The sequence below is a fragment of the Giraffa tippelskirchi genome, chromosome 10 (genome assembly GCF_054371585.1).
Source record: "Giraffa tippelskirchi isolate mGirTip1 chromosome 10, T2T-mGirTip1v1.2.pri, whole genome shotgun sequence".
NCBI lineage: Eukaryota > Metazoa > Chordata > Mammalia > Artiodactyla > Giraffidae > Giraffa > Giraffa tippelskirchi.
The window spans coordinates 156,432,586-156,460,463 of NC_137284.1; the positions used below are offsets into that span (position 1 = coordinate 156,432,586).

Below are 27,878 nucleotides of genomic sequence, written 5' to 3' on the forward strand. Positions count from 1 at the left end.
GTACACACACACACACACACACACACACACACACACACACACACACACACACACACACGTCCCCTCTGCCTGACAAGCATATCCACACACAGCTGTCCCCTGGGTGGCTGTACACACACACACACACACACACACACACACACACACACACACACACACACACACACACACACACACACACACTGGCCCTGGGGACCAGCAGAAGACTGGGTAAAGGGAAGTGTCCTACCACAAAGGCCATGGGGCTCTGACTGCCGCCTCGCGGTGCTCCGGCTTGGGTCCTTGTGCTTTCTGTTGCCCCTGAGGCTGCCAAACCGCTTCATTGGGAGCGGGGCCGGGTGAGCATGCCAGGACTCGCGGGGGGCAGCGTCAGCCCCGGGTGGCCGGGGGCCAGGAGGGGCGCCGCATGGGCCGGCAGGCGGGGGGCCCGCACACGCCAGCCACAGCCTTGGGTCCCCCAGCCAACACTGGAGGGGTTGCCCACGGGGCCAGCAGCCGCCGGACAGGCCGGGTGGTCCTCACCTCTGCACCCACCCGCCGGGGCCGCGGCAAAGCTGGAGCAGCCGCTGCCCTTAAGTAGGCAAGAAGCTGCCCCGGAAGCCCAGGCAGGTCTGTTTATATAGTTAAGGTCAGCCACACACTCAGGCGCTCCGGGCTTTTTCTTCCTGAAAATGAAAAAAAAAAGCGAGGGAAGACGAGCTAGGCAATCGGAGGGAGGGCAAGGCCGGCCGGTCATGTGCGGGTCTGCCGAGGTCCCTTTAAAAAGACTGTAAAAGGAAACCACCCGGTCCAGACAATTCCTGGCACCGGTTGGCCAGAGCGCATTCCCATCATGACATGACATCACACAACTATTTTGATTCATGAGTTCCAGGGCTCCCCGGGGTCAGCAGGCTCCCGCTGCTTCTCGCTAAAGAAGCTGCAGGTCCCCGGGGCTGGAAGTCGCTGAATCTATTTCAGCTCGCGCCTCCCTGAGATGAAAGAAGCAGTGACCACCTTTGAGGAGGGGACACGGGGTCCCCAGGGACCCACCAGGAGGGTCCTGAGCTCATGTCCAGTTTGAGCCGTGGACTTGCTAAGAACTGCAGAATGACAGAACCCCAGGGGACTTTAGAGAGCATGTGATCCAACCCCCTCCCATGACAGATGGGGAAACTGAGGCTCCGAAAGGAGGTATGATTTGCTCCAAGTCCTGTAACCAGTGGTCAGAATTCCAACTTCCTTGACCCCTAAGCCAAACCCCTGACCTAATAAAAACAAAAAACTTCTAGTGTGCATATGTTTTGCAACTAAAAATAAAACTTTAAAAAGACAGGGGAAAAATGTTCAATTCCTTCTGCTGATACCTTCACTAGACTAAAGGGACCTGCCACTAATTAGCTTTGTGACCTTGAGAAAGTCACTCCTCATCTCTGGTCCCAGTTTCCTCCTCAAACCAAGGCAAGACCCGCTCATGTTAGGGATTCATCTCCTTCCAGAAGTCTGAACATCTAATGGCTCTTTGCCCTGCCTTTTCTTTCTGCTGAGACTGATGGAGATCCAGTATCAAATCTTTGTAGCAGGATGCATTGAAGGAACAAAGGAAATAGGTCTTGCCCTCAAGCTATGTGAAAACGACTTGGAGAGACAAAGATAAAATTATAATACTAACTGCATAAAACAGCGATATGTGCTCAATGGCCAGTGGCCAGAATGGACAGTGTCATCAGCACAAATGGATAGACAGAGAGGGGCAATCACATGACCCTGCTTGGAAAGCAGAGCTTGAGTTGGCCTTGACGGCTGGCAGATCTGGAGAAGAGAGGAGAGGCCAGGCCTCCATTGCACCTGTGAAGGAACCTACAGATCACAGAACAAGTCGTAAAACCCACCTCCACTTGGGTCCTCCAGTGCACTAGTGGATTGTGATTTGTGTTAAATACGGTAGCCCAGACTTAAGCTCTGAAAAAGTCTAAGAAGGTAGGTTTTGGAGTTTCATATTTAGATTTTCTCTTTTTAAAAGACGAAATCTAACTTTTCCCTGGTAGCTCAGCTGGTAAAGAATCCGCCTGCATTGCGGGAGACCTGGGTTCAATCTCTGGGTTGGGAAGATCCCCTGGAGAAGGGAAAGGCTACCCACTCCAGTATTCTGGGCTGGAGAATCCATGTACTGTATACATGGGGTTGCAAAGAGTCAGACATGACTGAGTGACTTTCACTTTTTTAAAATATCAATTCAGGGACTTCCCTGGTGGTCCAGCGGCTAAGACTCTGCACTCCCTATGCAGGGGGCCCAGGTTCTATCCCTGGTAAGGGAACTAGACCCCACATGCCTCAACTAAAGATCCCATGTGCCGTAAGTAAGACCCAGGGCAGCCAAACAAATAAATAAATACTTTGAAAAATTAAAAAATCAATTCAGCACTTTAAAAAAAATGGCAATGTTCTCCTGGTTTAAAAATAAAGAAAGCAGAGCTTCCTTAGAAAAGATTGCTAAACAGGATTCCAAGAAGAAAGAGCCATATTTGAGCAAAAGAAAAATGAAAGGCTTTGTCTAAGCCAATGAAAGATTCTTATACTATATGAGAGACTATGTAGAAGGAGAAAACACCTCAAAGTTTAGCGACTAAAAGGGAAGAATGAATTTAAATTCGTGTGGGAAATAAACAGCAACCTGGGCATGACCAGCGGTTCTGTACATAGTTTATACAGCTGTTCACTCACCAAGTAGTTATTAAACCTTTACCAAATGAGCAGGACAGTTGCTGATGGAGGGGATTAGTGCTACGAAAAATTCAAAGACATTCCTGTCCTCTAAGAATTATATTTTAATTAGTAAGATAATAAACACTGTTTGGGGAGTGCCTACCATATGTCAGTTGGAGTGCCGATTATGAATTTATTTCATCATTCCCAGAAAGCTATGGAGCAAGTGTTACTAACACCATTTTACTTAAAGTTGAATAACTCTTACTGTGCCGTCTGCAGAGACGTAGATGGACCTAGAGACTCTCGTACAGAGTGAAGTAAGTCAGAAAAACACATATTGTATATTAACATATACATGTGGAATCTAGAAAAATGGTAGAGATGAACTTATTTACAAAGCAGAAATAGAGACACAGATATAGAGAACAAACGTATGGGTACCAAGGGGGCAAGGGGGCATGGAATGGATGGGGAGATTGCGATTGACATATACACACTAAATATACTAAAGAAAGCTGAGCACCAAAGAAATGATGCTTTTGAACTGTGGTGTTGGAGAAGACTCTTGAGAGTCCCTTGGACTGCAAGGAGATCCAACCAGTCAATCCTAAAGGAAATCAACCCTGAATATGCATTGGAAACACTGATGCTGAAGCTCCAATACTTTGGCCACCTGATGCAAAGAACTGACTTATTGGAAAAGACTCTGATGCTGGGAAAGATTGAAGGCAGGAGGAGAAGGGTCAGCAGAGGATGAGATGGTTGGATGGCATCATTGACTCAGTGGACATGAGTTTGAGCAAACTCTGGGAGATGGTGAAAGACAGAGGAGTCTGGCATGCTGCAGTCCATGGGGTCTCAGAGTCGGACACAACTTAGCGACTGAACAACAACATAAAACAGATAACCAATGAAAAACTATTGTATAGCACAGGGAACTCTACCCAACGCTCTGCGGTGAACTAAACGGGAAGGAAATCCAGAAAAGAGAAGATAGGTGTATACATAGAGCTGATTCACTTTGCTGTACAGCAGAAACTAACACAATATTGTAAAGCAATTATACTCCAATAAAATAAGAAAAAAAAAAAAGCTGAATAAGTCTCTGCAGGGCCAGAGCCCACTGCTGCTGCCCAGCTCTGTGCTCCATACCCCCTGGATTCATCCAGTAGGAACATTTGATGCCTTCAGAGAGGAGAGTCAGGGCGTACAGTGCAGGCAGGGTGGAGGAAAGAATCCCTGGGTCCTTTGGGGTCACAGTTCTGTTACTGAGATGGCTGCAGAATATTCTGAAAAGACACAGTAGAACTGGCCTGATCGAGCAAAAAGTCGTTTGAGGCCCAGAACAGTTCTCTGTCCCACAGGACAGATCCTGGGGAGCTCTGGACGGACGGAGCTGGGGAGCAGGGTTAGAGGCAGCTCTAAGACAAGCCTGGGAGATGAGGAAGGACAGGGAGGCCTGGCGGGCTACAGTCTGTGGGGTCGCAAAGAGTCAGACACGCCTGAGTGACTGAACAACAATGACAAGACAATCAATGCCAGACACGGCGACCCTGACTATGGATACAAGGCCCCAACTTCACCGACATGTACCTTTGATCTCACTCAAAATGCTCTTCCCAGGGTCAGCTTCACCTAAGAGCAGAGAAGAAGGCTGCGGCGACACTGGACCTCCAGGGGCGGAGACGCAGGGCGTGCGGGAAATGCTGATCAGGCGGCCCTGGGGTGGGGGTAGGAGGCAGGGAGGACCGAATTGTTGGGTCTGCCCCTTGCTGTGGTGCGCGCCTCCCAGCCTGGTCCATTTCAGGGCACCGATGGGGCACGGTGGGCTTGCAGAATTCCCAGACAGTTTACAATCGGCTCTCTTACCACTGGGTGTCCCTCTTTGATTCGTATTTGCCTGAAATTCCTTAACTTGGGGCAACACTTCAGCACAGCTGAGGTGAGGCGACACTCAGGTTGCAGGCTGAGTGACAAGGACACTTCCTTCAGGACATCCAACCTCGGGGCTGGCAGTGGTGGCCACTGTCAGGAAGACCAAACACCCCTTTGCCACGGTTTCCGCCGCTGATGGTCCCAAATGGGCAAGAGGTGAAGCCCCTTCGTGCGATCGTGATTCAGCCGGCAAGAACGTGTCCTCATGAAATGCTTTCCACACTTGGGGGATTTTTTAAAGGGAAGGGCTGAAAAAGAAGGAACTGGTGGCTTCCAAGATGGAAGTGTGTTTTATTTCGTTTGGCCCCACCACGTGGCACTTGGATACCTTCCTTTCCTGACCGGGGATCGAACCTACTCTTCCTGCAGCGGAAGTGTGGGATCTTAACCACAGGGTCACCAGGGAAGTCCCGAAAAGTGTGTTTAAAATGTATTGCTAAAGAGTATTATACAAATCACTGTCTTGGTTGGTGCTATACCCGGAAACCTGGAATAGGACCATGTAACGAGGGCAGTTTTCAAACTGTGGTGCTGGACCAGACTCTTGAGAGTCCCCTGGACTGCAAGGAGATCCAACCAGTCCATCCTAAAGGAAATCAACCCTGAACATTCATTGGAAGGACTGATGCTGAAGCTGAAGCTCCAGTACTTCGGCCACCTGATGTGAAGAGCCAACTCACTGGAAATAACACTGATGTTGGGGAAGATTGAAGGCAGGGGGAGAAGAGGGTGACCGAGGATGAGACGGTTGGATGGCATCACCGACCCGATGGACATGAGTTTGAGCAAGCTCTGGGAGAGCAGCACAGCACTCAGCACTCAGCGAGGCTCCACTGAGGAGGGAGGTTCAGGCCTTGAACATTTCTCACTTCTCCTTACCGTTATTATTACGTGACAGCCGGAAATCCAGGGGAGGGTGGACTGCTTCTCGGGGAGCCTGGCCGGCCTGGCCATCTGATGGGGGTGGGGGGACAATGGCCTGTCTCCACGGCCGCAGTCTCTGCAGTCAGGGCCTCCTGCTGCACACGCTGGGGACGGGTGGGTGGAGGGGCCAAAGGATGCTGAGCATCGACCACAGTGTCCACACAGCCTGTCGACAAGTTCTGCCAGGGCTTCGGCAGGAAGCCCAGGGTGGACCCCTTGACTGGGACAGAGCTGTCTCGTGGTTCGGCCTCTGTCCCCTGTGCTGTGGGAAGGGGCCTCCCGGGTCAGCAGCCGACACCTGGGCAGACCCCGTTTACTCCATTTCACCGAGATGGCCACCGGAGGCTTGGATGCGAGGCTGGGGTGGGGGGCTGAGACCCTGCGCAGACCTGTCCTGCTTGTCACCCCTGTGTTCATACACACCCTCACCTTGGGCCCCAGGTCCAGGACTGCAGGGCTGAGGAGGGCTGCCGGCAGGCAGGTGCACCCCGTGTAGACCAGGGCCTTCCCAAAGTTCTCCTCGGCCACGCCGTGAGGCAGGGAGGCCAGCCCTCACGGTTCAGTTTAAGAAGCAAAACATACGGAGATTCAGAGAAGTGAAATGATTTGCCCAGGATCCCCCTGGGGACCAGCGGCACAGCTGGGCTGGCACCCCACTGGTTTGCTCCCCCTTGAGACCTGGGTTCGATCCCTGGGTTGGGAAGATCCCCTGGAGAAGGAAAAGGCTACCCACTCCAGTATTCTGGCCTGGAGAATCCCATGGACTGTATAGTCCATGGGGTCGCAAAGAGTCAGACACGAGTGAGCAATTTCACTTTTTCACTTTCATCTCATGGCATTCGGGACCCCACCCACCACCTCGCCCCGCCAGGCTGCCTCTTCCGGGTTCGATGTTGGACAAGGAAAGGAAGACTGACCCACTGCCAATGCACTCGGAACCTTTCCAGGTCACCTGACGGTACCTGAAAAGCACCGGACCCCTGAGAGGCCGCGGGCCAAACCAAACCCCAGTTATGTAAGAGGCTCTTGGGGTGGGGGGAGCCTTGGAGCGGCAGGCGGGCCACACACCCAGGAGCACAGAGTTGCTGGCGCTCTCCGGCTGGTTGCAAAATATCGTGTCGGATTTCATGGAAAGTTCTAAAGGTCACCGCGGCACTTGACTCTGAGTGAGACTGTGTGTCACCTCTCCGGGGCTTCCTCTCCTCGTCCCCAGAGTTGTTTGTGAGGCCTCCCGGGTGACTGTTCCCGCCCCGACTCTGGCGCCCACGTGTCACCCAGCACGCCCACCGCCACGCACGCCTCCCGGCTCCTCCCGGAACTCTGAGCGACAAGAGGGTGATTTTTTTGGCAAAGACAAACCACCTCGACTTGGAATAATTCAAGTCACACCAGTGACATCTAAACCCAGTGACATCAGGGTAGCTTGATTTAAACAAATACTGAAAAGGACAGAAAAAGCAGACGCCAATGGTAGTCATGATTTTTGGCACACCAAAATACAGCACCCCAACAGGAGGGAATCCCCGGGTGTTCTCAAAATCTAATGCCCCATGGAAGGACCCAGTAGGTGCCTCACTGAATCCCTTCTCGTGGGCTCCGTGGTCCTCCGGGGGTCTCTTGCCAGGCCAAAGACTCTGATGGCGCCCAAGACAAGAGCTGATGCGATTTGCTCTGACTCCAGCTTTCAGATTGGCCCCAGGGTGAACCCGGGACTCAAGGCCACAGAGTAAGGGCTTGCAAACACTAGATTCCACAGGGTCTAGAGGTCGAATGTCTGGCTCTTCTGGTTACTTCTTCCTCTACGTTATGTCTTAGGGAGGTCAGAGGGCTAACATAATGTGCAAAACCCTTGTGCAAGGGTGAAGACCTGTGACCTCACAGGCTAGGCAAAAAGCCAGAGGGTGATCCACCCGGGCCCTCATCTCCCAGGCAACCAAGCACCATCTCCATTTTCCGGAATCCAGGGCTTTCAGGAGAAATTTGAAAAGTGTCACAGTGGTAAAGAATCTGTCTGCCAATGCAGGAGACACAAGAAAGGCAGGTGTGATCTCTGGGTCAGGAAGATTCCCTGGAGAAGGGCATGGCTACCCACTCCAGTGTTCTTGCCTGGAGAATCCCTTGGACAGGGGAGCCTGGAGGGCTACAGTCCAGGGGGTCACAAAGAGTCGGACATGACTGAAGCAACTTGAGCACGCGTGAGAACCCCTCCTGCTTTGGCACTTCCTTCAGCTGGAAACCACTCGCTTAGAATATGAGGCCTGGGTGAGATTTGCCTTGAGCTGTCCCTTCTGAATTGTGACACATATTCCCCAACAAGACGATACACAGAAAGCTGTACAAGACTTGAGTCAGACACCGCACCAACGCAGTTCCCGGCGTCAGTTCTGAGCCGCTCTTTCTTCTCCCTCATTTCTCACATAAGGAAAAGAAAACCACAATACAGCCTGAGCCCATGTCACAGGGGTTTTCAGGAAACCAAATGAGATAAAGTAGGAAAAATACCCTGTCAGCCGCAGAGCATTTTAAACACCAAACGGCATCGTCAGGACCTTAAACCAACCCAGAGGGCTGTCATGTGCCTCACAGGGCGTCACCTGGGGAGCCGGGCTCCGAGGCCGCCTCTGCTCCGCGGCAGCTGGTGCAGGGCTGGCTGCCCGGGCTCTGCAAGGGGGACAGTGTGGGGCACTTGGACTTGAACTGGGAGCACCACGTGTCTGCAGGTCCTCTTCCAGCTGAACTGAGTCAGAGGTGCTCAGATAGAACCCCTGCTCACGAGCCAAAGGCACTGCATTTCTCGAATGGGGAGCCAAGGGACTTTCCTCCTGATCATTTACTTGTTTCAAACAACATGCACAAAGAACCCCGGTTTCTCAGCAGCACACTTCAATCGGGGAGAGCCTGGGTGCTGTTCAAGGCAAAACTCCGCCGCAGAGCATGCAGCGGGAATGTGGAAGGAAGGACCGGGGGCAGGGTGGCCAGAAGCCCTTCAGCCCTTCTTTGGTACTCCAGCGGCTAAGACTCCGCTTCCAACGCAGGGCGTGCGGGTTCGATCTCTGGTCAGGGAACTAAGATCCCATGTGCCATGCGGCGTGGTCAAAAGTTACCAAAAAAAAAAAAGTCCTTCAGTCTGTAAGTCTACAAACAGTCTTCACACCTCAGGGGCAGCGGGATGCCTAGTCTTCACACCTCAGGGGCAGCGAGATGCGTCCATCCCAGGGAATCTGGTAAGGACTCCAGGTTGTCGATAAAGAGTGAAATGATATTTAGTATCTTTCGAATAAGAAAATTGCAAAGTGTCTGATGCACCAAACACTTGAAAAGATGCAGGTTTGGGTGCTCAAAGGCTTACGTTTCTGATGTCTAGGAAGTTCATTTCCATGGCTGGTTCATTTCTCGAGGTTAACCAAATATAAAAAAGATATTCCATAATTTAGATCATTTGCTGATTCAGATGGGCTTTACCCCCAGTGAATCAGATCTTACCATGATCACTGATATCTCTCACCTCAAATCCTGCTGATGGCATCATTCTCCTTGGGGGCAATATTGTCTCTAAGGGGGTGAAAACTGGTTTAGGGGTGGTGGGGGGACAACCTCTTTTTATATGTAAAGCACAGTTTCATACAACACATAAATAATATGTAGTATATCTGTAAGGGGGTGATTAAAAATGCCTAAAAAGATTCCCGAGGGGCTGATAAAAAGAAAAGATTGATTAATTAAAAAAAAAAAGGAGAACGGAAGGAAATTGAGGAAGACGTGGGGAAGACAGTATTCATCCCCGACTGTGATAAGGTTTGCATGCCAGGTTTGTCACCAATAAACTGTACAATAGTTGAAGATGTACATAATTTAAAGAGGTCCTTTATGAGGTTTTCTAGGAGTGGGGCTGGGACCTTTCCATACTGTTCATTTTGCATTTCTTGATTTTTTTTTTTTAAACCATGTGATTGAATTACTTCACTGAAAACTAAAATGTAAAGAGGAGAAAACAAAAGAAAAACAAGAACAAAACCTAACAAACAGCGATTAGTGTCTTCAGCAGAAAAAAAAAATCAGCAAAGCACCTTTTAAGGCAATTGTTTTAGCAAATGCTTAAAAAAACAAAGATGAGGGACACTGTTGGAACCAGCACCTCTCCTGGGCCATCAGCTCTCATTTTAGCCCAACCTGTCCCCGGGGACGACCGAAGAGAACTTGTCATTCACCGGTGTTCTCGAATCCAGCTTCCTGGCCTTTAGGTGACCTGGGGCTGGTTGAGGGTCCTCCGGGGTCAGAGCGTGAGGAGGACGGCATGGGCAGAGAAGGAGGCCTTCCAGCCCTTTCCAACAAAGAGAAATGCTCGGAGGAAACCGGACTCCCTGCGATCAAGCAGGAAAACTTCCTGAGGGTCAGAAGACAACACTCGGACACGGATACTCCAGAGAACTGGCTGCTTTTTCCCTCCCCTCACTTTAGGGGCTTTAAGGGACCGTTAGACCCTCAGTCAGCCTTTCCTGACGAGGCAGGTGACCCTGTGACAATGCCCTCGTCCACCTTCCTGGCCTGGCCTCTCAACCTCCCTGAAGAGGCTCATTCCTGGAAGCAGTGACCCGCGGTCATGGGCAGCCACCTCCCGGGGCCTGCTCCCTGTTCTTCACGCCAACAGGTCTGAGGGTCTCTATAGGCCAGGCACCAAGGAGCTGCAGTTTAAGTAATTCTGGTCATCAAAACCTTGCTGTCATCTAAATCAAAAATTTTTTAGGACTTCCTTGGTGGTCCAGTGGCTAAGACTCCGCAATCTCAATGCAGGGGCCTGGGTTTCATCCCTGCTCAGGGAACTAGATCCCACATGTCACAACTAAGAGTCCCCAAACCGCATCTAAAGACCCTGCATGCTGGAAATAAGATCCAGGACAGTCAAATAAATAAATAAAAGCTCCCACGTACCGTAACTGAGATCCAAGGCAGTCAAATAAATAAATACTAAGACATGTTTATGCATATCAAAGGACACTATTAAGAGAGTGAAAAAACCCACAGAAAAGGAGAAAATATCTCCAAATCATATATCTGATAAGTGTCTAGTATCCAGAATATATAAAGAACTCCTACAATTCAACAACAAAAAGACAACCCTATTGAAAATGACAGACATTTTTCCAAAGAAGACATGTACGTGAAAAGATACTCAAATCAAAACCACAACGAGATGCCACTTCAGATCGACTAGGAAGGCAATAGTACTAATAACAACAACAGATGGAAAATAGCAAGTGTTGGAGGGGATTCGGAGAAGTGAAAACCCTCATCCGTTGATGGTGAGAATGTAAAATGGTGTGGCTACTGTGAAAAACGGTTACATCATTCCTCACCACATTAAACAGGATAATCAAATGACCCAGAAATTCCCCTCCAAGGTATCTACGCAAAAGAACTGAAAACAGGTGTCTGAACAAAACATGTATGCGTGAATGTTCACAGCAGTACTAGTCACACTAGCCAAAAGGAGGAAACAAGAAGTGGAAGAATGGAGAGACAGAATGCGGTCTGTCCATATGATGGAATATTATTCAGTTTCATGAATATTATTCATGAAAAGAAATGAAGTTCTGCCACACACTACACTATGGACAAATCTTCAAAACAATAAATCAGGGAGAGAAGGCAGACAAAGAAGGCCACATTTTGTATGATTCCATTTAAATGAAAAATCCAGATCAGGCAAATCCATAGAGACAAAAAGGGGATCAATGAGTGGAGGGTGAGTGTGGAGCAATGGTGATTGGTACGAGGTTTCTGCTGGCGTGATGAAAAAGTTCTAGAACAAAAGAGTTCAACTACAGTAGATACTGCTGCTACTGCTGCTGCTAAGTTGCTTCAGTCATGTCTAACTCTGTGCGACCCCATAGATGGCAGCCCACCAGGCTCCCCGTCCCTGGGATTCTCCAGGCAAGAACACTGGAGTGGGTTGCCATTTCCTCCTCCAGTGCATGAAAGTGAAAAGTGAAAGTGAAGTCGCTCAGTCATGTCCGACTCTTCTCGACCCCATGGACTGCAGCCTACCAGGCCCCTTCGTCCATGGCATTTTCCAGGCAAGAGGACTGGAGTGGGGTGCCATTGCCTTCTCCACTAGAAGATACTAGTGGAGAAGATACTAGAAGAAAATGATGGTAAATGATACTAGATGGTAAATGATACTAGAAGATACTAGAAGAAAATGATGGTAAATTCTATTGGGTTGGTCAAAAAGCTCATTCAGGTTTTCCTGTAACAAAAAGACAACCCAGTTAAAAATGATAGACATTTTTCCAAAGAAGATACGTATGTGAAAAGATGCTCAATGTCATTCCTTACGGAATTTCTGGCCAACCCAATACAACCTGGGTTTAGGGAAAGGTTTCCTACTGATGTCTAAGTGCTGTTGAAGGGCCACCTTCATGTCTCTTGAGAATCTTCTATTCATGTTTCTTGCTATATCAGCTCAAAGATACCATGTTTATATATTTTTACAGCTATACAATACTCCACTGTGTGGATGCACCTTCTTTATCTTATCTAACTACTCTCCTAAACTAAATGTATTTCCAGCATGTCTGCTGAGAAGGCCAGAAGCTGTGACATCTCAGTTGCAATGAACACACTTCGGCTCTTATTTCTAAATACTATTCACCACCTGAAAATAACAAGCGCTCTCTGGAGAAATGGCTGATGCCAGGGCTGGGGCAGGGAAAGTTCAGGAGAGGCTGGACGGTTTTGTTGCATCAGAAAATAGGAAGTGTGTGCACAGATGCAACTTAATGACTGAACAACAAGAGTGTGCTGCTGGGGACAGACCCAGGACACAGGGACCACCCTGAAGGGGCTCCTGCCGGCCAACAGGACAACTTGAACATCAGAATATGATGAGGACAAACTGAAGCCTGCTGAACAAAACATGAGCCCATGATTATATACCTACACACAAACACAAGCCAGAAAGGAAAATTTCTTCCTTTGCAGGAATTCCAACCAATCAATGTAGAATTAATGATCATGTAAGAAAATACCTCGCCCACTACCACAGTAATAATTCAGGCAGAATAAATGACTGATGCTAAAATCAGCAAGTGAAAGCTGGATGAGAAAGAAGATATTTACGTAATTCTAAAGGAGTTCCCCATGAAATCTTTACTGCTTACAAAGGGGAAAGGAATAACTTTCTTAACTTAAGGTAGACACCTCCCTTAACCAAGCGATCGGTTAGTGTCACCCAGAACAGCTCATCATGACATCCCACACTCCCCACAGTGAGGCCAGCATAGGACACTGGACACGTGGCCTCATGCCCAACCAGCCAACCTGAATTGAATCCCGAGGAAACGTCAGACAAACCACGGTGAAGGGCATCAGACAAACCGGAGGGAAAGACGTCAGACAAACCAGAGGGAAGGACAGTCTGTGTGTGGTCTTGAAAAATGTCACAAAGACAAGATTAGGGGCAGCAAATCAAGAGGGACGGAGGAGAAGGGACACCCAAACACAGTGTGTGATATGGGTTTCCTCTTCTGAAAACGTCACTGAGACAGTTTGTGAACTGAGAATAAAGTCTGCAGCTTAGCAAAGACAGTTGTATTAATGTTAATTCCCTGGTTTTGATAATTAAACTGCAATTGGAAGAATGTCCTGCTTTTAAGAAATGAAGTATTTAGGGGCCGGGGACATTGTGGCTACAGCTTCCTCTTGATGGTTCAGATTTCATATCGACACACACAAATACATATTTTATTGAGAAGTGGGAGCGGATATAAGCAAATGTGGTCACAACACATTAACACTGGGGCATCTAGATGAAAGGGGTGGGAGAACGCTTTCTACTGTTTTTGCAACTTTTATATAAGTTTGAGATTTTCAAAATAAAATGTGATTTTTAAAGAGAAATTAAGCAATAGTCAGAGATGGGCTTCCCTGGTGCCTCAGTGGTAAAGAATTCACCTGCTAATGCAGGAAAGTGAAGTGAAAGTGAAAGTTGCTCAGTCGTGTCCAACTCTTTTTGCGACCCCATGGACTGCCCGGTCCATAGAATTCTCTAGGCCAGAATACTGGAGTGGGTAGCCTTTCCCTTCTCCAAGGGATCTTCCCAACCCATGGATCGAACCCAGGTCTTTCGCTTTGCAGGCGGATTCTTTACCAGCTGAGCCACAAGGGAACATGGGTTCAATCCCTGATCCCTGCTCCCCAACAAGAGAAGCGACTGCAGTGAGAAGCCTGCACACCGTAACTAGTGAGCAGCCCCTGCTGCCTCCATCAGAGAAAAAGCCCTCACAGCCACGAAGACCCAGCACGGCCAGAAGGAAATACACAGACTTAGATTTTTTTAAAAAAAGAAGCGGTCAGAGCAAGAATGTAGGGACCTCCCTGATGGTCCAGTGGTTGAGACTCCATGCTCCCAAGGCAAGGAGGACTGGATCCATCCCTGGTTGGATAACTAAGAACTTGCATGCTGCAGCCAAAATAAATACATGTAAAAGAAATGTTATCTAAAAAAAAAAAAAAAATCCAGTGTTTCAGGGCATCTCCTTTTGTTGTGTCGCATGGTATAGAATCATTGCCGGAGCAGCGCCGAGGGGACTGGAGAGCTCTACAGTTTGCCGAAGAAAAGGAGATTTTTTTTTTTTCCCATAGCTTCTCCCAGATGACAGCATTGATGGCCACGCCCTGCAGCCCGACCCAAGCTGGCTGGTCCGTGTTTCTCTGGGTGGTGGCCAGCAGAGGGCGCTCTCGCCGGGGACCACGCGGATGCCCGGCCACATAGCTCTGCCATGCGCTGGCCGAACTTTTCAGGAAACTCGGATGCCACACATACTTTTCCTTTCTTTGCAGGCAGGCAGGATGAGTCACGTTTTTTTATGAAGTCTGCGGAGCCATGGGATCCGGACCTCACCAACTACCCAGATCCAGAGGGCTCCAGTCTGGGCGGTGCAGTGAGAATGGGGCCCTGACCCCTGGGACCAGGCAGGGAGGACCTCGCTCAGCCAGGATCAGGGTAGGATGCGTGTGACTCCAGATCGCAAACAAGCAGCGGGGCCAGGGCCGTGGGGACCAGTGGCCGCCGGCAGCCCCGGGGCCTGCCTCCTCTCCCAGCTCACGTGCAGCCTCACCCCGAGCCTGGATCCTGTCTCCAGCCCCGTGCACCTGTCCATCTGTGCATCCAGTCTGCCCTGCCTTCCCTCCAATGGCCACTGTCCAGCGGGACATCAGGGCGAGAGCTGCGGGCGGGGCAACACCTGCGGCCACCTGCGAGAAGGGCTGGGGGCAGGCTCCCCGGGGGCACACCCGAGATGGACAGTGGCGGGGTGTGCTTTAGGGACGCTCTCGGGATCAATGTCCACAACGAGGGGAGGAGGACTGGGCCGAGGCGAAGTGCAGAGGCCGCAAAGACCCAGCCAGGCTCCCCCACCTGCCAGAAAGCTCGGAGCGGGGACAACCCTCAGAGCTGTCCAGAGTGGGCTGAGGGGCTGGTCCTTGACAGCCAGGCATCTTTGAGAACCCAGCGGGCAGGAGGCCAGGTGGGCAGCACACAATGCAGGCAGTGCCAGCCCAGGGCCAGAGCGTGGAGGGCATGGCAAGACCAGGTTTTCACTCGAGCAGATCAGGGAGGCACTGAGGGGTCGAAAAGGGGATGAGATGGCCACCATCTATTAAAATGGGGGCCAACCCTGCTGACCGCCTGCTTCTGTAAATAGGGATTCACTGGGACACAGTTTACATTTTGTCTGTGGCTGAGTCATGGCAGCAGAGACCTGGTGACCCACAAGGCCTAAAACATTTCCCATCTGGCTTTCTAGGAAGGGGCTTCCCTTATGGCTCAGATGGTAAAGAACCCACCTGCAGTGCAGGAGACCTGGGTTCGACCCCGGAGTGGGGAAGAGCTCCTGGGGAAGGGAAAAGCTACCCACTCCAGTAATTCTTGCCTGGGGAATTCCATGGACGGAGGAGCCTGGACAGAGGGCTACAGTCCACGGGGTCGCAAAGAGTCGGACTTTCACGTCCCTTTTATAGGAAGAGTTTACCAGTTCAGTTCAGTCACTCAGTCGTGTCCAACTCTTTGCAACCCCGTGGACTGTAGCACACCAGGCCTCCCTGTCCATCACCAACTCCCGGAGTTTACTCAAACTCATGTCCATTGAGTCGGGCATGCCATCCAACCATCTCATCCTCTGTCATCCCCTTCTCCTCTCGCCTTCAATCTTTCCCAGCATCAGGGTCTTTTCCAATGAGTCAGTTCTTCGCAGCAGGTGGCCAAAGAATTGGAGCTTCAGCTTCAGCATCAGTCCTTCCAATGAATATTCAGGACTAATTTCCTTTATGGACTGGTTGGATCTCCTTGCAGTCCAAGGGACTCTCAAGAGTCTTCTCCAACACCACAGTTCAAAAGCATCAGTTCTTTGGCACTCAGCTTTTGTTATAGTCCAACTCTTACATACATGACTACTGGAAAAACCATAGCCTTGACTAGATGGACCTTTGTTGGCAAAGTAAGGTCTCTGCTTTTTAATATGCTGTCTAGGTTGGTCATAACTTTCCTTGCAAGGAGTAAGCATCTTTTAATTTCATGGCTGCAGTCACCATCTGCAGTGATTTTGGGTACTTATGATAGGCTTTTTTCAAAAGGATTTAATTAAGAAACCTCCATGAAGAACTGTGTTTTGAGTTAACAAGTTTTAAGCGTCTTACTCAAACCAATTTTCTTTAAGTAAACACTTGATGGCGTCATCAAAGCCAGGTTGATAGAGCAGTTCCAACCTGCTGGTCACCGAAACAGCTTCTCCAGAAGAGGACTGGTGCTAGTATGGAGGTTCTGACGGGTAACCAGCCTCGATGTCCAGACCCAAGTACCAGGGGCTAAATCCCCCACGTCTGACCCTGCTCTAGACTGGGTCACACAGGCCCCGAGCCCTGGCATGTGAATTGAAGACTTGGAGGCTCCAAACTAAAAGCTTAAAAGCCCAAGTTCATTCCTCCACACACAGTGCAAAACTCTTGACATTTTATGGGAAAACAGACTTTTATTTGAAAAATAAACTCCAGTTGCTGGGAGAGAAAAGAAGAGCAGTCTGTGATCCAACACGGAGAGAGTGAGAAAGGACACAAGTTTTACAAGTTCAATAAACCTCCTGGGAAGCGCATTCGCATTTCAAATGGCTCTCGTTATATCCTTTGATCAGACCCACACACCAGGAACGGGCTGGGGGCGGGGGAGGGGGTTTAAAGAAGCAAGATGTAAATAACCCAGAATTATGGTCATCCACAATAGAACGTTAATATTTTAACTATGGACAGAAAATTAAATGTATTCGGGGTGTTGGAAGTACACATGGCCTGGGTCATGGCTGTGAGCTGATCTGAGAAACAAATTCAAACATCCAGCATCTGGCATCTCTGGCAAAGCCCCCAGCGTGTCCTTCCAACCCTGCTGGTTCTCCAGGCCCCAAAGTTCCCAGCCAGACTCCTCACTCTGCGGGCAGGCGATCCACACCCGTCCTGCTGTTTATGACCGTCTAGGGTGGCATTTCCCAAAGTGCAAGCGCAGCCCCCTTGGGCACCCCACCGTGTGGGTCAGAGAAGACATGCTGGTGCCACCACCGAGAGTCGAGTCTAAAATAGTGCACAGAGGCCAAGGTAAATACTGTTTCATGAGAAATGGCTTTTAGCCGTCCATGTGACTGTGCTGGGTTACGATATAAAATGTATTTCTGACTGCGGGCTGTAACAAAGCAGCTTCAGACCAGGGTTGTGACGATGCTGCGTGGCCTCATTGAACGCCCCGGGCTCCCTGCTTCCCCTCTGGGCTGCAGCAGCCCCTGGGTCCTGGGGTCCGTGCTGCACCTTCTTGGCCTGTCTGTCCTACAGACCCCGCGGTCGGGACCGAGAGACGCCCTCGGGGTCATCAGAGTAGGCGGCTGTCCAAGTTTGCGATTTTCAACACCTTTTTCTAGCAGGGCTTCCCAGGTGGCACAGTAGTAAAGAACCTGCCTACCAATGCTGGAGACCCAGGTTTGATCCCTGGGTAGGAAGATCCCCCGGAGGAGGGCATAGCAAGCCCCTTCGGTATCCTTGCCTGGAGAGTTCCGTGGACAGAGGAGCCTGGTGTGTCCATGGGGTCACAAGGAGTTGGACACGACTGAAGTGACTTAGCACAGCACAGCACGGGACAAAGATAAATGTCCCAGTGCCCAGTGGGGCCGACTTCCGTCAGCTGTGGTCACTCAGGGTGGACAGCTGCCCGCATGGGACACGACGCCATTTCTTGCTCAGTGGGGGCGGGGCAGCTAGTAAAAGCGCCCTGGTCTCATCCCAGCAGCTGACGTAACTCGATCGATCATGGGTTCTGGGAAGACCACCGCTTCCAAAAAAAGCATCTGTCACATCTGTTTTGTTTTTCTTTTTGGAATCACTATTAACTTTTATTTCATTTTATTTTGGCCGCGTGGAAGCACATGGGATCTTAACTGCCTGACCTGGGAGGGAACCTGGGTCCCTGCAGGGGAAGCCCTAACCACTAGATCGCCAGGGATTCCCTTGCCACTGGTTGTGATGCTATAGCCCCTTCTCATTTATATGCTAAACGTGCCAGTGACCCCCAGAGGACACAGCCTTGAATGTCCATAATGCACATCGTAACTGGACTACCTTTGCCAGAACCTTCCCTGAGAGTTGGTCTGAGCCCAAGGGTGATGGGAAAAGTTAAGATATAACTTAAGTTTTATCTAAGAGCCTGGCAGACCGCTCCAGGCGAGAACAGTCAGGCAAGGCTTTCTGGAGAAGGCCGGGTGGGAGGAGGTCTCAGAGGAAGTGGTCACTGACCTCCAGGTCTATTTTGGTGGCCCCGGCTGGGCCCCCGCCTCTGTGTCCACCATCTCTCTCTGCACAGCAGCCAGACGAACCCCTCCGTGGAGCAAGTCATTCCCCCACCGACACCCCCCTGGACCACTCTGTGGGGTCCTGGCCTGGCCTGCAACCCCCACCCCCGACCGCAACTCCTTGTCCCTCCCCATGTGGTTCCCACCACACTTCCTGCTCCCTGCAGGCTCGGAGGCCGCCACGGCTTCTGGACACTTCCACTGCTGTCCCTGCGGCCGGGCATGCCTTGTCCCCACCCCCCACCTGCCCCACACACCTGCCTCATGCACCTGCCCGGCCACACCTGGCTCCATCCTGTCTCCACTCAGATGCCCCCGTATCAGTTTTCCTGAAGGTCCTGCATTAAAGAGCCGTCCCCTCTCCCCTTGTTTCACTCTTGGAGCAACAGTTCTCTCAGCGTCTCCCTCACCTGTGCACGGTCCCCAGTGCCCAGGATCTCAGCCAGCTCGTCAAATAAGGACCGATCGAATATTCAGCGAGAGACTGCTCCCCTATAAAAGGCTGGGTCGGGCTGGTCAGGGGTGAGATCCGCTTCCTGCTCTGTAACATCCACTCTTTTCTGTCTGGGAGTGGCTCAGATGGTAAAGAATCCGCCTGCCAGTGCAGGAGACCTGGGTTTGATCCCTGGGTGGGGAAGATCCCCTGGAGGAGGGCATGGCAACCCACTCCAGGATTCTTGCCTGGAGAATCCCCAGGGACAGAGGAGCCTGGCGGGCTACAGTCCACAGGGTCGCAGAGAATAGGACACGACAGTGACTAAGCACAGGGAAACCCAGGCAGGAACTGTGGGTCCAGCCGCGTCCCCTGGGTTCACACACGGGGCTCTATCCCCCTCTAGCGGTTACTCGGCCACGAAGCCAGAAAAGCCCCGGAGTTTTGCAGGCTTGCAGGGCTGTTCCCAGGCACCCCCCCCCGCCCCCTGCCCTGGGACCCAGAGCTGCCCCCCGCCCCCCATTTTCCTGTGGGAAATCAGATTCCAAGAAACATTCAGAAGAGAAAGGTGAAAGGGGGACACACATTCACCCCGTCTTGCCTCGAATGTGGGAGAGATTGAACACGGACCTTTTCCCTCTTCTCTGCGCTTCCTGGTGGACTGGCTGACCCCCAGGGGAATCTGTACGGAGCGGGGACAGCCACCCCATCAGAGCCTCGAGTCATCGAAGCTTTTCAAAGGTAAACTTGAAAAAAAAAAAAGAAACCAGGACTTCCCTGGTGGTCCAGTGGTTAGGAATCTGCCTGCCAAATCAGGGGACACCGCTTCGATCCCTAGGCAGGGAAGTTTCCACCTACCTCCGGGCAGCCAAGCCCACAAGTCACAACAGCTGAAGCCCAGAAACCTAGAGCCCATGCTCTGCAATAGGAGAAGGCATCACAGTGAGATGTCCACACACCACCCCTGGGGAGTAGAGAAAGCTGGGAGAAACCCTGAGTGCAGCAACAAAGACCTAAGGAAGTCATAAATAAACAAATAAACCAAAAAGAAGTTCATTTGTATCCATTAAAAAAACAATTAAAAAAAAAAAGAAACCACGTGGAAGGAACGGTACAGAGAAAACCTAGAAAAAGTGAATTTACAGAAGGCAGAACTCAGATCTAAGATGTTGCCCAAAGGGGGCCTGATAAGCTTGCTAGCTTATTTAGTGGGTCAAGGGAGAGTTTTGGAGGAAAAAGGCTGGCGGGTGGGGTGGGGAGGGTGCTGGCAGGTATAATGAGACTTTTTGCTAACCTGCACTTGGCCTCTCCTCTGGCTCAGTCGTGGTCACTTAGCAGAATTCATCCCTCACCATGTCTGGCCCCAAACCACCCTGCCCCCACCTCCTCCTCACCTGTCCCATTTCCCCTCTTAGCACAGGGGTGAAGGATTCAAATCTGTCTGAGCTCCAATCTGTCCCCCTCCTCACTCAGCCCTGGGTCTGGAATATTCTGGAATATTCCAGTTTTGCCTTAATTGCCACCAAGGAGACGTGTAGCTTAGTTAGGGCGCTTTAATGACATCATAACCGAAACAAGCACACAACGTAAAAGAGACTAAACTACCAGGACATGCACTGTCTAAAATGATGAGCTCCGTGCCCTTGCCCCCCTGGTGGCCGCCATCCTCCGTGTCCACCGTGGTCCCTAGACGCCGAGGTGCCCTGGAAGCCCTGGCCTCTCACCACGGAGGAAGAGGGGAGGGGAATCGGCCCATAGACATCCCTCTTTGTGGGCGCAGAGGAGGCGCCTTTGCTTTGATCCCTTGCAGGGTTCTGCTTACACTCCGTTGGTTCACCCTGAGGCTAGGGACGTGGAAGCCAGCATGTCCTCACTGGGTTATCAGATTGTCTATAACCCAAGCCCGGAGGCCCGTCTCACAGGCTCCTGCATCTCTGCTCCGCCTAGAAGTGCGCCCGGGTCCCTCCTGTCACGAAGCAAACAAGCCAGCCCTTAGCGCCCATCTGCTTCCGTCCACCCGTTTGCTCCCTGTCCCCCTGCTTGGGTCACCCCCCACTTGGTGCCCCAGCAGGATCGGAGCCCAGGGTTCTCGGCAGTGTGACCTCAGAAGGGCTTCTCTCCCACTCACATCACAGTCTTACACAAGGAGGGCGGTGGGCCTGACCGTGTCCCCCTCCACCGGGGCACAGATTTGGCTTCCCGCCTCCTGCAGCCCCATCACCTCCACCTTCTGTGCCTCCAGCACTGCAGCTGCAGACGAAAGACCTCCCATCTGCCCGGAACTGTCAGCCCCTGAAGGAAACCCCATCACGTGGTCCCAATGAGGCCTCAGCGAGGGGCCAGGAGGAGCTGGAGCCCCCCGAGGGCTGTGGGTGAACACAGTGATCCTGCCCCGAGCTGGCCTACCCTTCGGGCCCAAACGCGGAGAAACAGGGTCAGTGTCTTTGACCCTCAGCTCCTAGCACAGCTTTCTTCCCTTCCCCGCCCCCCAAACTGCTCTCTCAGAAATCACCAAGGAGTCTGTGGGCAAGTCACCAGGAACTTGGCAGCAGCAGGAAGAGGCGGCCTCAGGTCCGGCCTTCTCTCCCCGCCGGAGAAGGTGGGGGTCGTCTGAGCCACACAGCCCCCACCCTCATGGACGGTGGTCTCGTGATGCAAACGTCAGGGGCCGACCTTGATTCACGGAGCTCAGCCTCCCATCTGCTAACCCTCATCACGTGCCCACGGCCGGTCCCTACATCGGCTTCCTGCGGCTGCCTGCAGCAGAGCGCCCCAAACCGGGTCATCAGAAGAGGGTTCCCTCCCAGTCCGGAGGCCAGAAGACAGAAATCGAGGTGTCCGCAGGGCCCTGCCCCTTCCTTCCTCTTCCGGCTTCTGTGGCTGCTGGCAGCCCTTGGCTTGGAGACACATCTCTCCAGCCTCCACCTCTGTCGTCACAGCATCCTCCCCGTGTGTCTCTGTCTTCCCATCACCATCTCCCTGACTCCAGTACGACTCTACCTCAGCTGAGTACGCCTGCCGTGACTTGATTCCAGGAAGTGACTTGATTCCCAAGTAAGTAACTTGATTTCCAGTTAAGTGACTTGATTTCCAGGTAAGTGACTTGATTCCATGTAAGTGACTTGATTCCCAAGTAAGTGACCTGATTCCCAGGTAAGATCACAATCAGAAATACTGGGGGTTAGGACTTCGATGTATCTTTGTTGAGAGGACACAATTAAACCCACAACAGTTACTAGAAGGGTTAAAAAAACTCTATGTCTTTATAATCCATCTAACAGTGTCTGAAATCAGTTTTTTTTTAAAAAATTGGAGTTTAGCTGCTTTACGGTGTTGCGTTAGTCTGTGCTGTGACACAGCAAAGTGAATCAGCCACAAGTATACACCTGTACACACGTCTACCTGTATACACGTATACCTACTCTGTGTCACAGCAGAACACCGAGTTCCCTGTGTTAAACAGTGGGCTCTCATTAGCTAACTCCGTACACACAGCCGCGTGTTCGTGTCAACCCCAATCTCCCACTGCATCTCCCCCCCACCCCGCCCACGGTGTCCATACGATCATTCTCTATGCCTATGTCTCTATTTCCGCTTTGCAAATAGGTTCATCTGCACCATTTCTTTTTAGATTCTGCATGTATGTGTGAATATTGGATGTTTGTTTTTCTCTTTCTGACTTACGTCTCTCTGTATGACCGTCTCTAGGTTGAAACTGGTTATCTTGCCCAGTTCCCCAACTAAGCCCTGGCCTGATAACTTGCCTTGAATTCCGACATGACTCTCGCACTCCTGACCCTAATCTGATGCTGACCACGGCCTTGTGGGCCCCGACCAGGTGCCTTCCTAACACTGGAGGACGAGTCTTGCCATAATGGTTCTGAGTGTCTGGTCGGGTGCAGAGCCTACAGGGTGTCCATGCACCTCCAGGAACTGTGCCCAACAGCAAGTTGAGACTCAGCTTCATCTCCTTCTGTGATGCCATGTGAGTCACTGCACGATGGAAATCCAAGCAGAGCACCCAGCCCACACCAACATCTGGAAGAACTGAGACGCCAGCATCGCCTCTCACAGGAGCTCAGCGGAGCACAGGGAGGAGGCTCCGTTCTCCCAGCACCTCTCCTGCAAACAAGAGCACGTGTCACAATCCACCTCCTTCTTCTCGGGGTGGAAGGGGGCTGGCAGGACGGCTCTTTTAAAAGCAGACCTCCTGGAGGAAGCAGTGGTGGGTGAGATGCCGGAGGAGGGTGATGTGGACATGAGAATTGAGGCTCACTTTCCAAAAAACTGTCCCCTCCTTCCAGTGTCCGCAGTTTTCACCCTGGGTGGTTTGCACTGGGTTCTCTTGCAAGCTGGGTCCCTGCTGGTTGTCTGAGGGCAGTGTTAAGAGTGGCTGCTGCCCACATGCTTGCTAACGCCCATCTGTAGCATCCCAGGATGAGGAACAGAGCCGCCTCTGCTGGACACAGACCAGGACTCTGAGCCGAAACACCCACCAAGGAAAGAAAGGGCCCAGGGTTTTCCTGAGAACCTCAGGCTGACAGGAGAGCCAGCGGACTGGGTTTCAATAGCCTGTGTTTGGTGGGTGGTGCCCTGGCAGTCGGGGGGGGGGGGCAGGGAGTAGGGTGGCAGAGGGAGCAGGCCAGTTAGACGGACAAGCTCCTGCCTCGGGTGGTAAACAGCCAGGGCCAGAGACCTCCTGCCCCTCCTGGGATGTCTGATCCACTCTTCAGCAAGACGGTTACTCTGCCAATGGCATTTTTAGTTTTTTTTTTTAAAAAAAGACGGTTACCCCAAAACCTAACCTTCAGGATAAGGCGCCTCTGGTACTCAGGCCAGGACCCTCTTCTGAGCCCAGGGGCCTGGTGCTGGGCCCTGTTTTGAACACCAACAGGTTAGATGGCCTTGGAAGGGAAGGGACAGACCCACGTGGGCAGCAATGTCTCAGTGTGTTTAGCAGGTCAGGGGCCAACTCTACAGAGCTGCCTGCCATGGGCAGGGTGTCCTGCAGTCCTCCTGGGCCCAACTCTGCTCACTGGATGCAATGGGAGGGAAAAAAGGAAGCAGGACCCAAGCTGAAGAAATATCCTCTATTAACGTACATCACTTTGCCGACAAACGTCTGTACAGTCAAAGCTATGGTTTTTTCAGTAGTCATGTACGGATATTAGAGATGGACCATAAGGAAGACTGAGCACCAAAGAATTGATGCTTTCAAACTGGTGATGAAGAAGACTCTTGAGAGTCACCTGGACAGCAAGGAGATCAAATCAATCAATTCTAAAGGAAATCAACCCTGAATATTCATTGGAAACACTGATGCTGAAGCTGAAGCTCCAATGCTTTGGCCACCAATGCGAAGAGCTGACTCATTGGAAAAGACGCCAATGCTGGGAAAGACTGAAGGCAGGAGGAGAAAGGAATGACAGAGGATGAGATGGTTGGATGGTATCACTGACTCGATGGACATGAGTTTGAGCAAACTCCGGGAGATGGTGAAGGACAGGGAAGCCTGGCGTGCTGCAGTCCATGGGGTTACAAAGAGTCAGATACGACTGAGCAACTGAACAACCAAGTGTCTTACCCTCTACCCTTCACTAGGAGTCAAAGCAGGAAAACCATTAACTGTCCCGGACCTCACCGTGTGGATGGTGAAGTCATGTCAGAAGGATGACGTTGAGCACCCAGGGTGGAGAAGGAATGAGCAGCTGCTGCAGCCAAAGCTGTGAGCTGAGCTGCGGGTGGAGCCCCGGCCTCATGCCCCGCGGTGATCCTGTGTCCTGTCCCCACCCAACGCCATGCAGCTTCATCTCAACTTCTGACCCCAAACATTACCGGCCCAAAGAGATCCCTTTACAAAAAGGAAATCCATCTTCCAAAGGCAAAGACTGCCCATCACCAAGAATATTAAAAAAAATGAACGTGGCTCTGAAGGCCATTCTCAAAGAAGACTTGCAAACGTGGGAGGGTTTACTGTTCCTCGCCATGAAAGGAAGCGTAGACGGCCCAGACTTTGCACACAGACTAGTTTTCCCCCTTCCCCATCTTGCCACACCCGAGGGCCCCAGGGTGGGGGTCAGGCCTGGTCTTCCTTCGCACGGGCCACCCCCAGCTCACCCCCACTGCACACATGGCTGCCTCCCCGCCGGGTCACCCTCCCTGGTGAACTTTAAAGGAAAAAGTTAGGAAAGAAATGGATTTCCCTAGTGGCTCAGATGGTAAAGAATCTGTCTGCAATGCAGGACACCTGGGTTCGATCCCTGGGTGGGGAAGATCCTCTGGAGGAGGGCATGGCAACCCACTCAAGTTTTCTTGCCAGGACAGAGAAGCCAGGTGGGCTACCGTCCATGGGGTCGCAAAGTGTCAGACACAACTGACTGACTAATACTAGGAAAGAAATAGCATGGTGAGAAATAAAGGGCTGCTGCTGCTGCTGCTAAGTCGCTTCAGTCGTGTCCGACTCTGTGCGACCCCACAGACGGCAGCCCACCAGGCTCCACTGTCCCTGGGATTCTCCAGGCAGGAATACTGGAGTGGGTTGCCATTTCCTTCTCCAGTGCATGAAAGGGAAAAGTGAAAGTGAAGTCGCTCAGTCGTGTCTGACTCTTAGCGACCCCATGGACTGTAGCCTACCAGGCTCCTCCGTCCATGGGATTTTCCAGGCAAGAGTACTGGAGTGGGGTGCCATTGCCTTCTCCGGAAATAAAGGGCAACATAGGGTTATTTGCAATCACCCCATGGCCTCTCTTCTGTCACATTTCCCTACATCTGGCTCTGATGAAGGGCAGGCAAATACAGATTATGCAAACAGACATGGGGTGTCATTGAGCTGGGAGGGATTTGTATGCCCAGGGAAATCACAGAGGTCCCCTTCTCAACTCCTGGAGGGCCAGTGGAGGTAGGGGGCATTTGCTGCATGTCTGCCTGAATCCCAGGGGAATGCCTCTGGGTATGTAGTCTCAACAGCATGGCCTGACCAGGGAGGCTGTGTCTCCCGGTGGGTGAGTCCCAGCGCCTGGAGAAGATGCTGCCCTCCCCCACGCCCATCTTCAAGGTCAGCTTTGTCCTGGAGTCGCTGGCTGCCATGCTGCAGGATGGCTTCCTAGTTACGGGAATAGCTGGGAATGCGTGTGATGCTGGGCGCTGCCCGCAGGTGACATGATCATGGCCTGCCTGGCTGCCTCCCGGTTCTTTCTGCACGGGGTTCAGTTCAGTTCAGTCACTCAGTCGTGTCCGACTCTTTGAGACCCCGTGGACTACAGCATGCCAGGCCTCCCTGTCCATCACCAACTCCCGGAGTTTACCCAAAGTCACGTCCATCGAGTCGGTGATGCCATCCAACCATCTCATCCTCTGTCGTCCCCTTCTCCTCCCGCCTTCAATCCTTCCCAGCATCAGGGTCTTTTCCATGGGGTGGCCCTCCATAACAACCTGGCAAACTCCTTTGGTGTTAGTTTCAAAAGTTCTTTCAAAATCTCCTGGAGCTTCACCAACAGCCTCACCTCCCGGCTGACCGCCTGTCTTGCGGTCTTCTGCTGTGCCAAGATCACCTCCTTCTCGCACCCCATCTTCTTCTGGATGAAGCGGAGGGTTTCCTGGTCGGTGCCCCAGCTTCTGCTGGGCGCCCCGATCCTGTCTGGTCCGTCGGTCATCTTATTTGCCACGAGGCATCCGGTCCTCAGGCAGATGGTTGCCGCCCAGGGTTCCCATGGAAACCACACCATAGCTGACAGGTGACGGACTGTCTCTTTGCACTTCGTTCTGTCCCATGTGATTCTCCCGTGGTTGGTTCCGCTCCTCCCGTTCCTGGCGTCCACCCTCTCGCTCATGTTCTCGCAGCGTGGCCCCAGCTCTGGGGCTCATGCCGTGGCCCGGCCGTTGCTTGCCTTCTTCCTCATCTTCTGCACGTCATGCTTCCGTCGCTGGCCGTGCCTATTACGAACATCGCCAGGCTCCAGGAGGTGCTGACCTACGCGGGCATCCGCCTACACTCCGGCTTCCTGGCGTGCGGCAGCCCCAAGCTGAGAGGCCCTGAGGAAGAGGCTCTGGGGAGCCCTGGACAAGAAGGCGCTGGTCTCGCATTATCGGTATCGATAACTACCATCACTGAACAAGCCGTGAGTGGCGAGAAGGCACCAGGTTTGGGTTCTGTCTTTCAGGCTTTCATTTCCCTCTCTCTTCCCCACCCTTTCTACACCCCATTAGTTCTTTATAAGTTTTCATTGAATTTGTTACAATGTTGCTCCTGTTTTATGTTTTTGGGCCATGAGGAATGTGGGATCTTAGCTCTCAAACCATGGACTGAACCCACATGCCCTGCATTGGAAGGCAGAGTCTAAACCACTGGACTGCCAGGGGATTCCCACCATTAGTTCTTTTTCCATCCCTCTCTTTTCCTACCATTCCTCCCACTGCTCCATGTCCCTCATCTGGGTCCCAAGCCACCTTGGACGAGGATGGTGGCCTCATTTCCTTACGAGCCCCTCTCACTCTCTGCACAAGCGGTCCTAATATTCTCCAAGCATCGGTTTGGTCCGTACTCCCTTTATGGAGGGCTGTAAGGGTTGTTAGTTGTCCTGTGGTCAACGTAAAGTTACTATTATTATTTTTTTAATGGTGACATGTTGTTGTTGTTTAGTTGCTACGCTGTGTCAGACTCTTTGTGACCCGTGGACTGCAGTACACCAGGCTTCCCTGCACTTCACTGTCTCCTGGAGTTTGCTCAGACTGATGTCCATGTGGTCAGTGATGCTATCTAACCATCTCATCCTCTGCTGCCCGCTTCTCCTCTGGCCTTCGGTCTTCCCCAGCGTAGGCTGTCCCATGTCACCCCACGTGGCTCACCTGCCCTCCTCACCTCTGCCCTGCCCTCAGAGCTCAGCATCTCTACTGCAGCCCAGGAAAGTTGCTTTCTGTCTCCTCCCCGCAGCCTGTGGTCTTCTGGCCTGCCTGGAACTTCCTCCTGTCCTTTCTCTGCCGTTCCCTTCTTTCGTGCCCCGTTTATGACTGATTCCACC

The 27,878-nt window shown here is 51.8% G+C and overlaps 1 protein-coding gene across 20 annotated transcripts in view; it reads right to left on the reverse strand.

Moving 5' to 3' along the window:
• The window catches only part of PRKAG2 (protein kinase AMP-activated non-catalytic subunit gamma 2), a 299,855-nt gene that overhangs the window by 171,570 nt on the left and 100,407 nt on the right, over positions 1-27,878 (reverse strand). The window contains exon 4 of one of the 20 annotated variants that reach the window (XM_081533502.1): positions 7,785-7,790. The exons of 12 other annotated variants lie outside the window; for them this stretch is intronic. In XM_081533502.1, the coding sequence (XP_081389628.1) occupies positions 7,785-7,790 (6 nt within the window). Of the gene's footprint in view, positions 1-229; positions 771-7,784; positions 7,791-27,878 lie in introns of those variants that run through there. 7 more of the 20 variants (XM_081533511.1, XM_081533510.1, XM_081533522.1 and 4 more) reach the window with 7 other exon arrangements.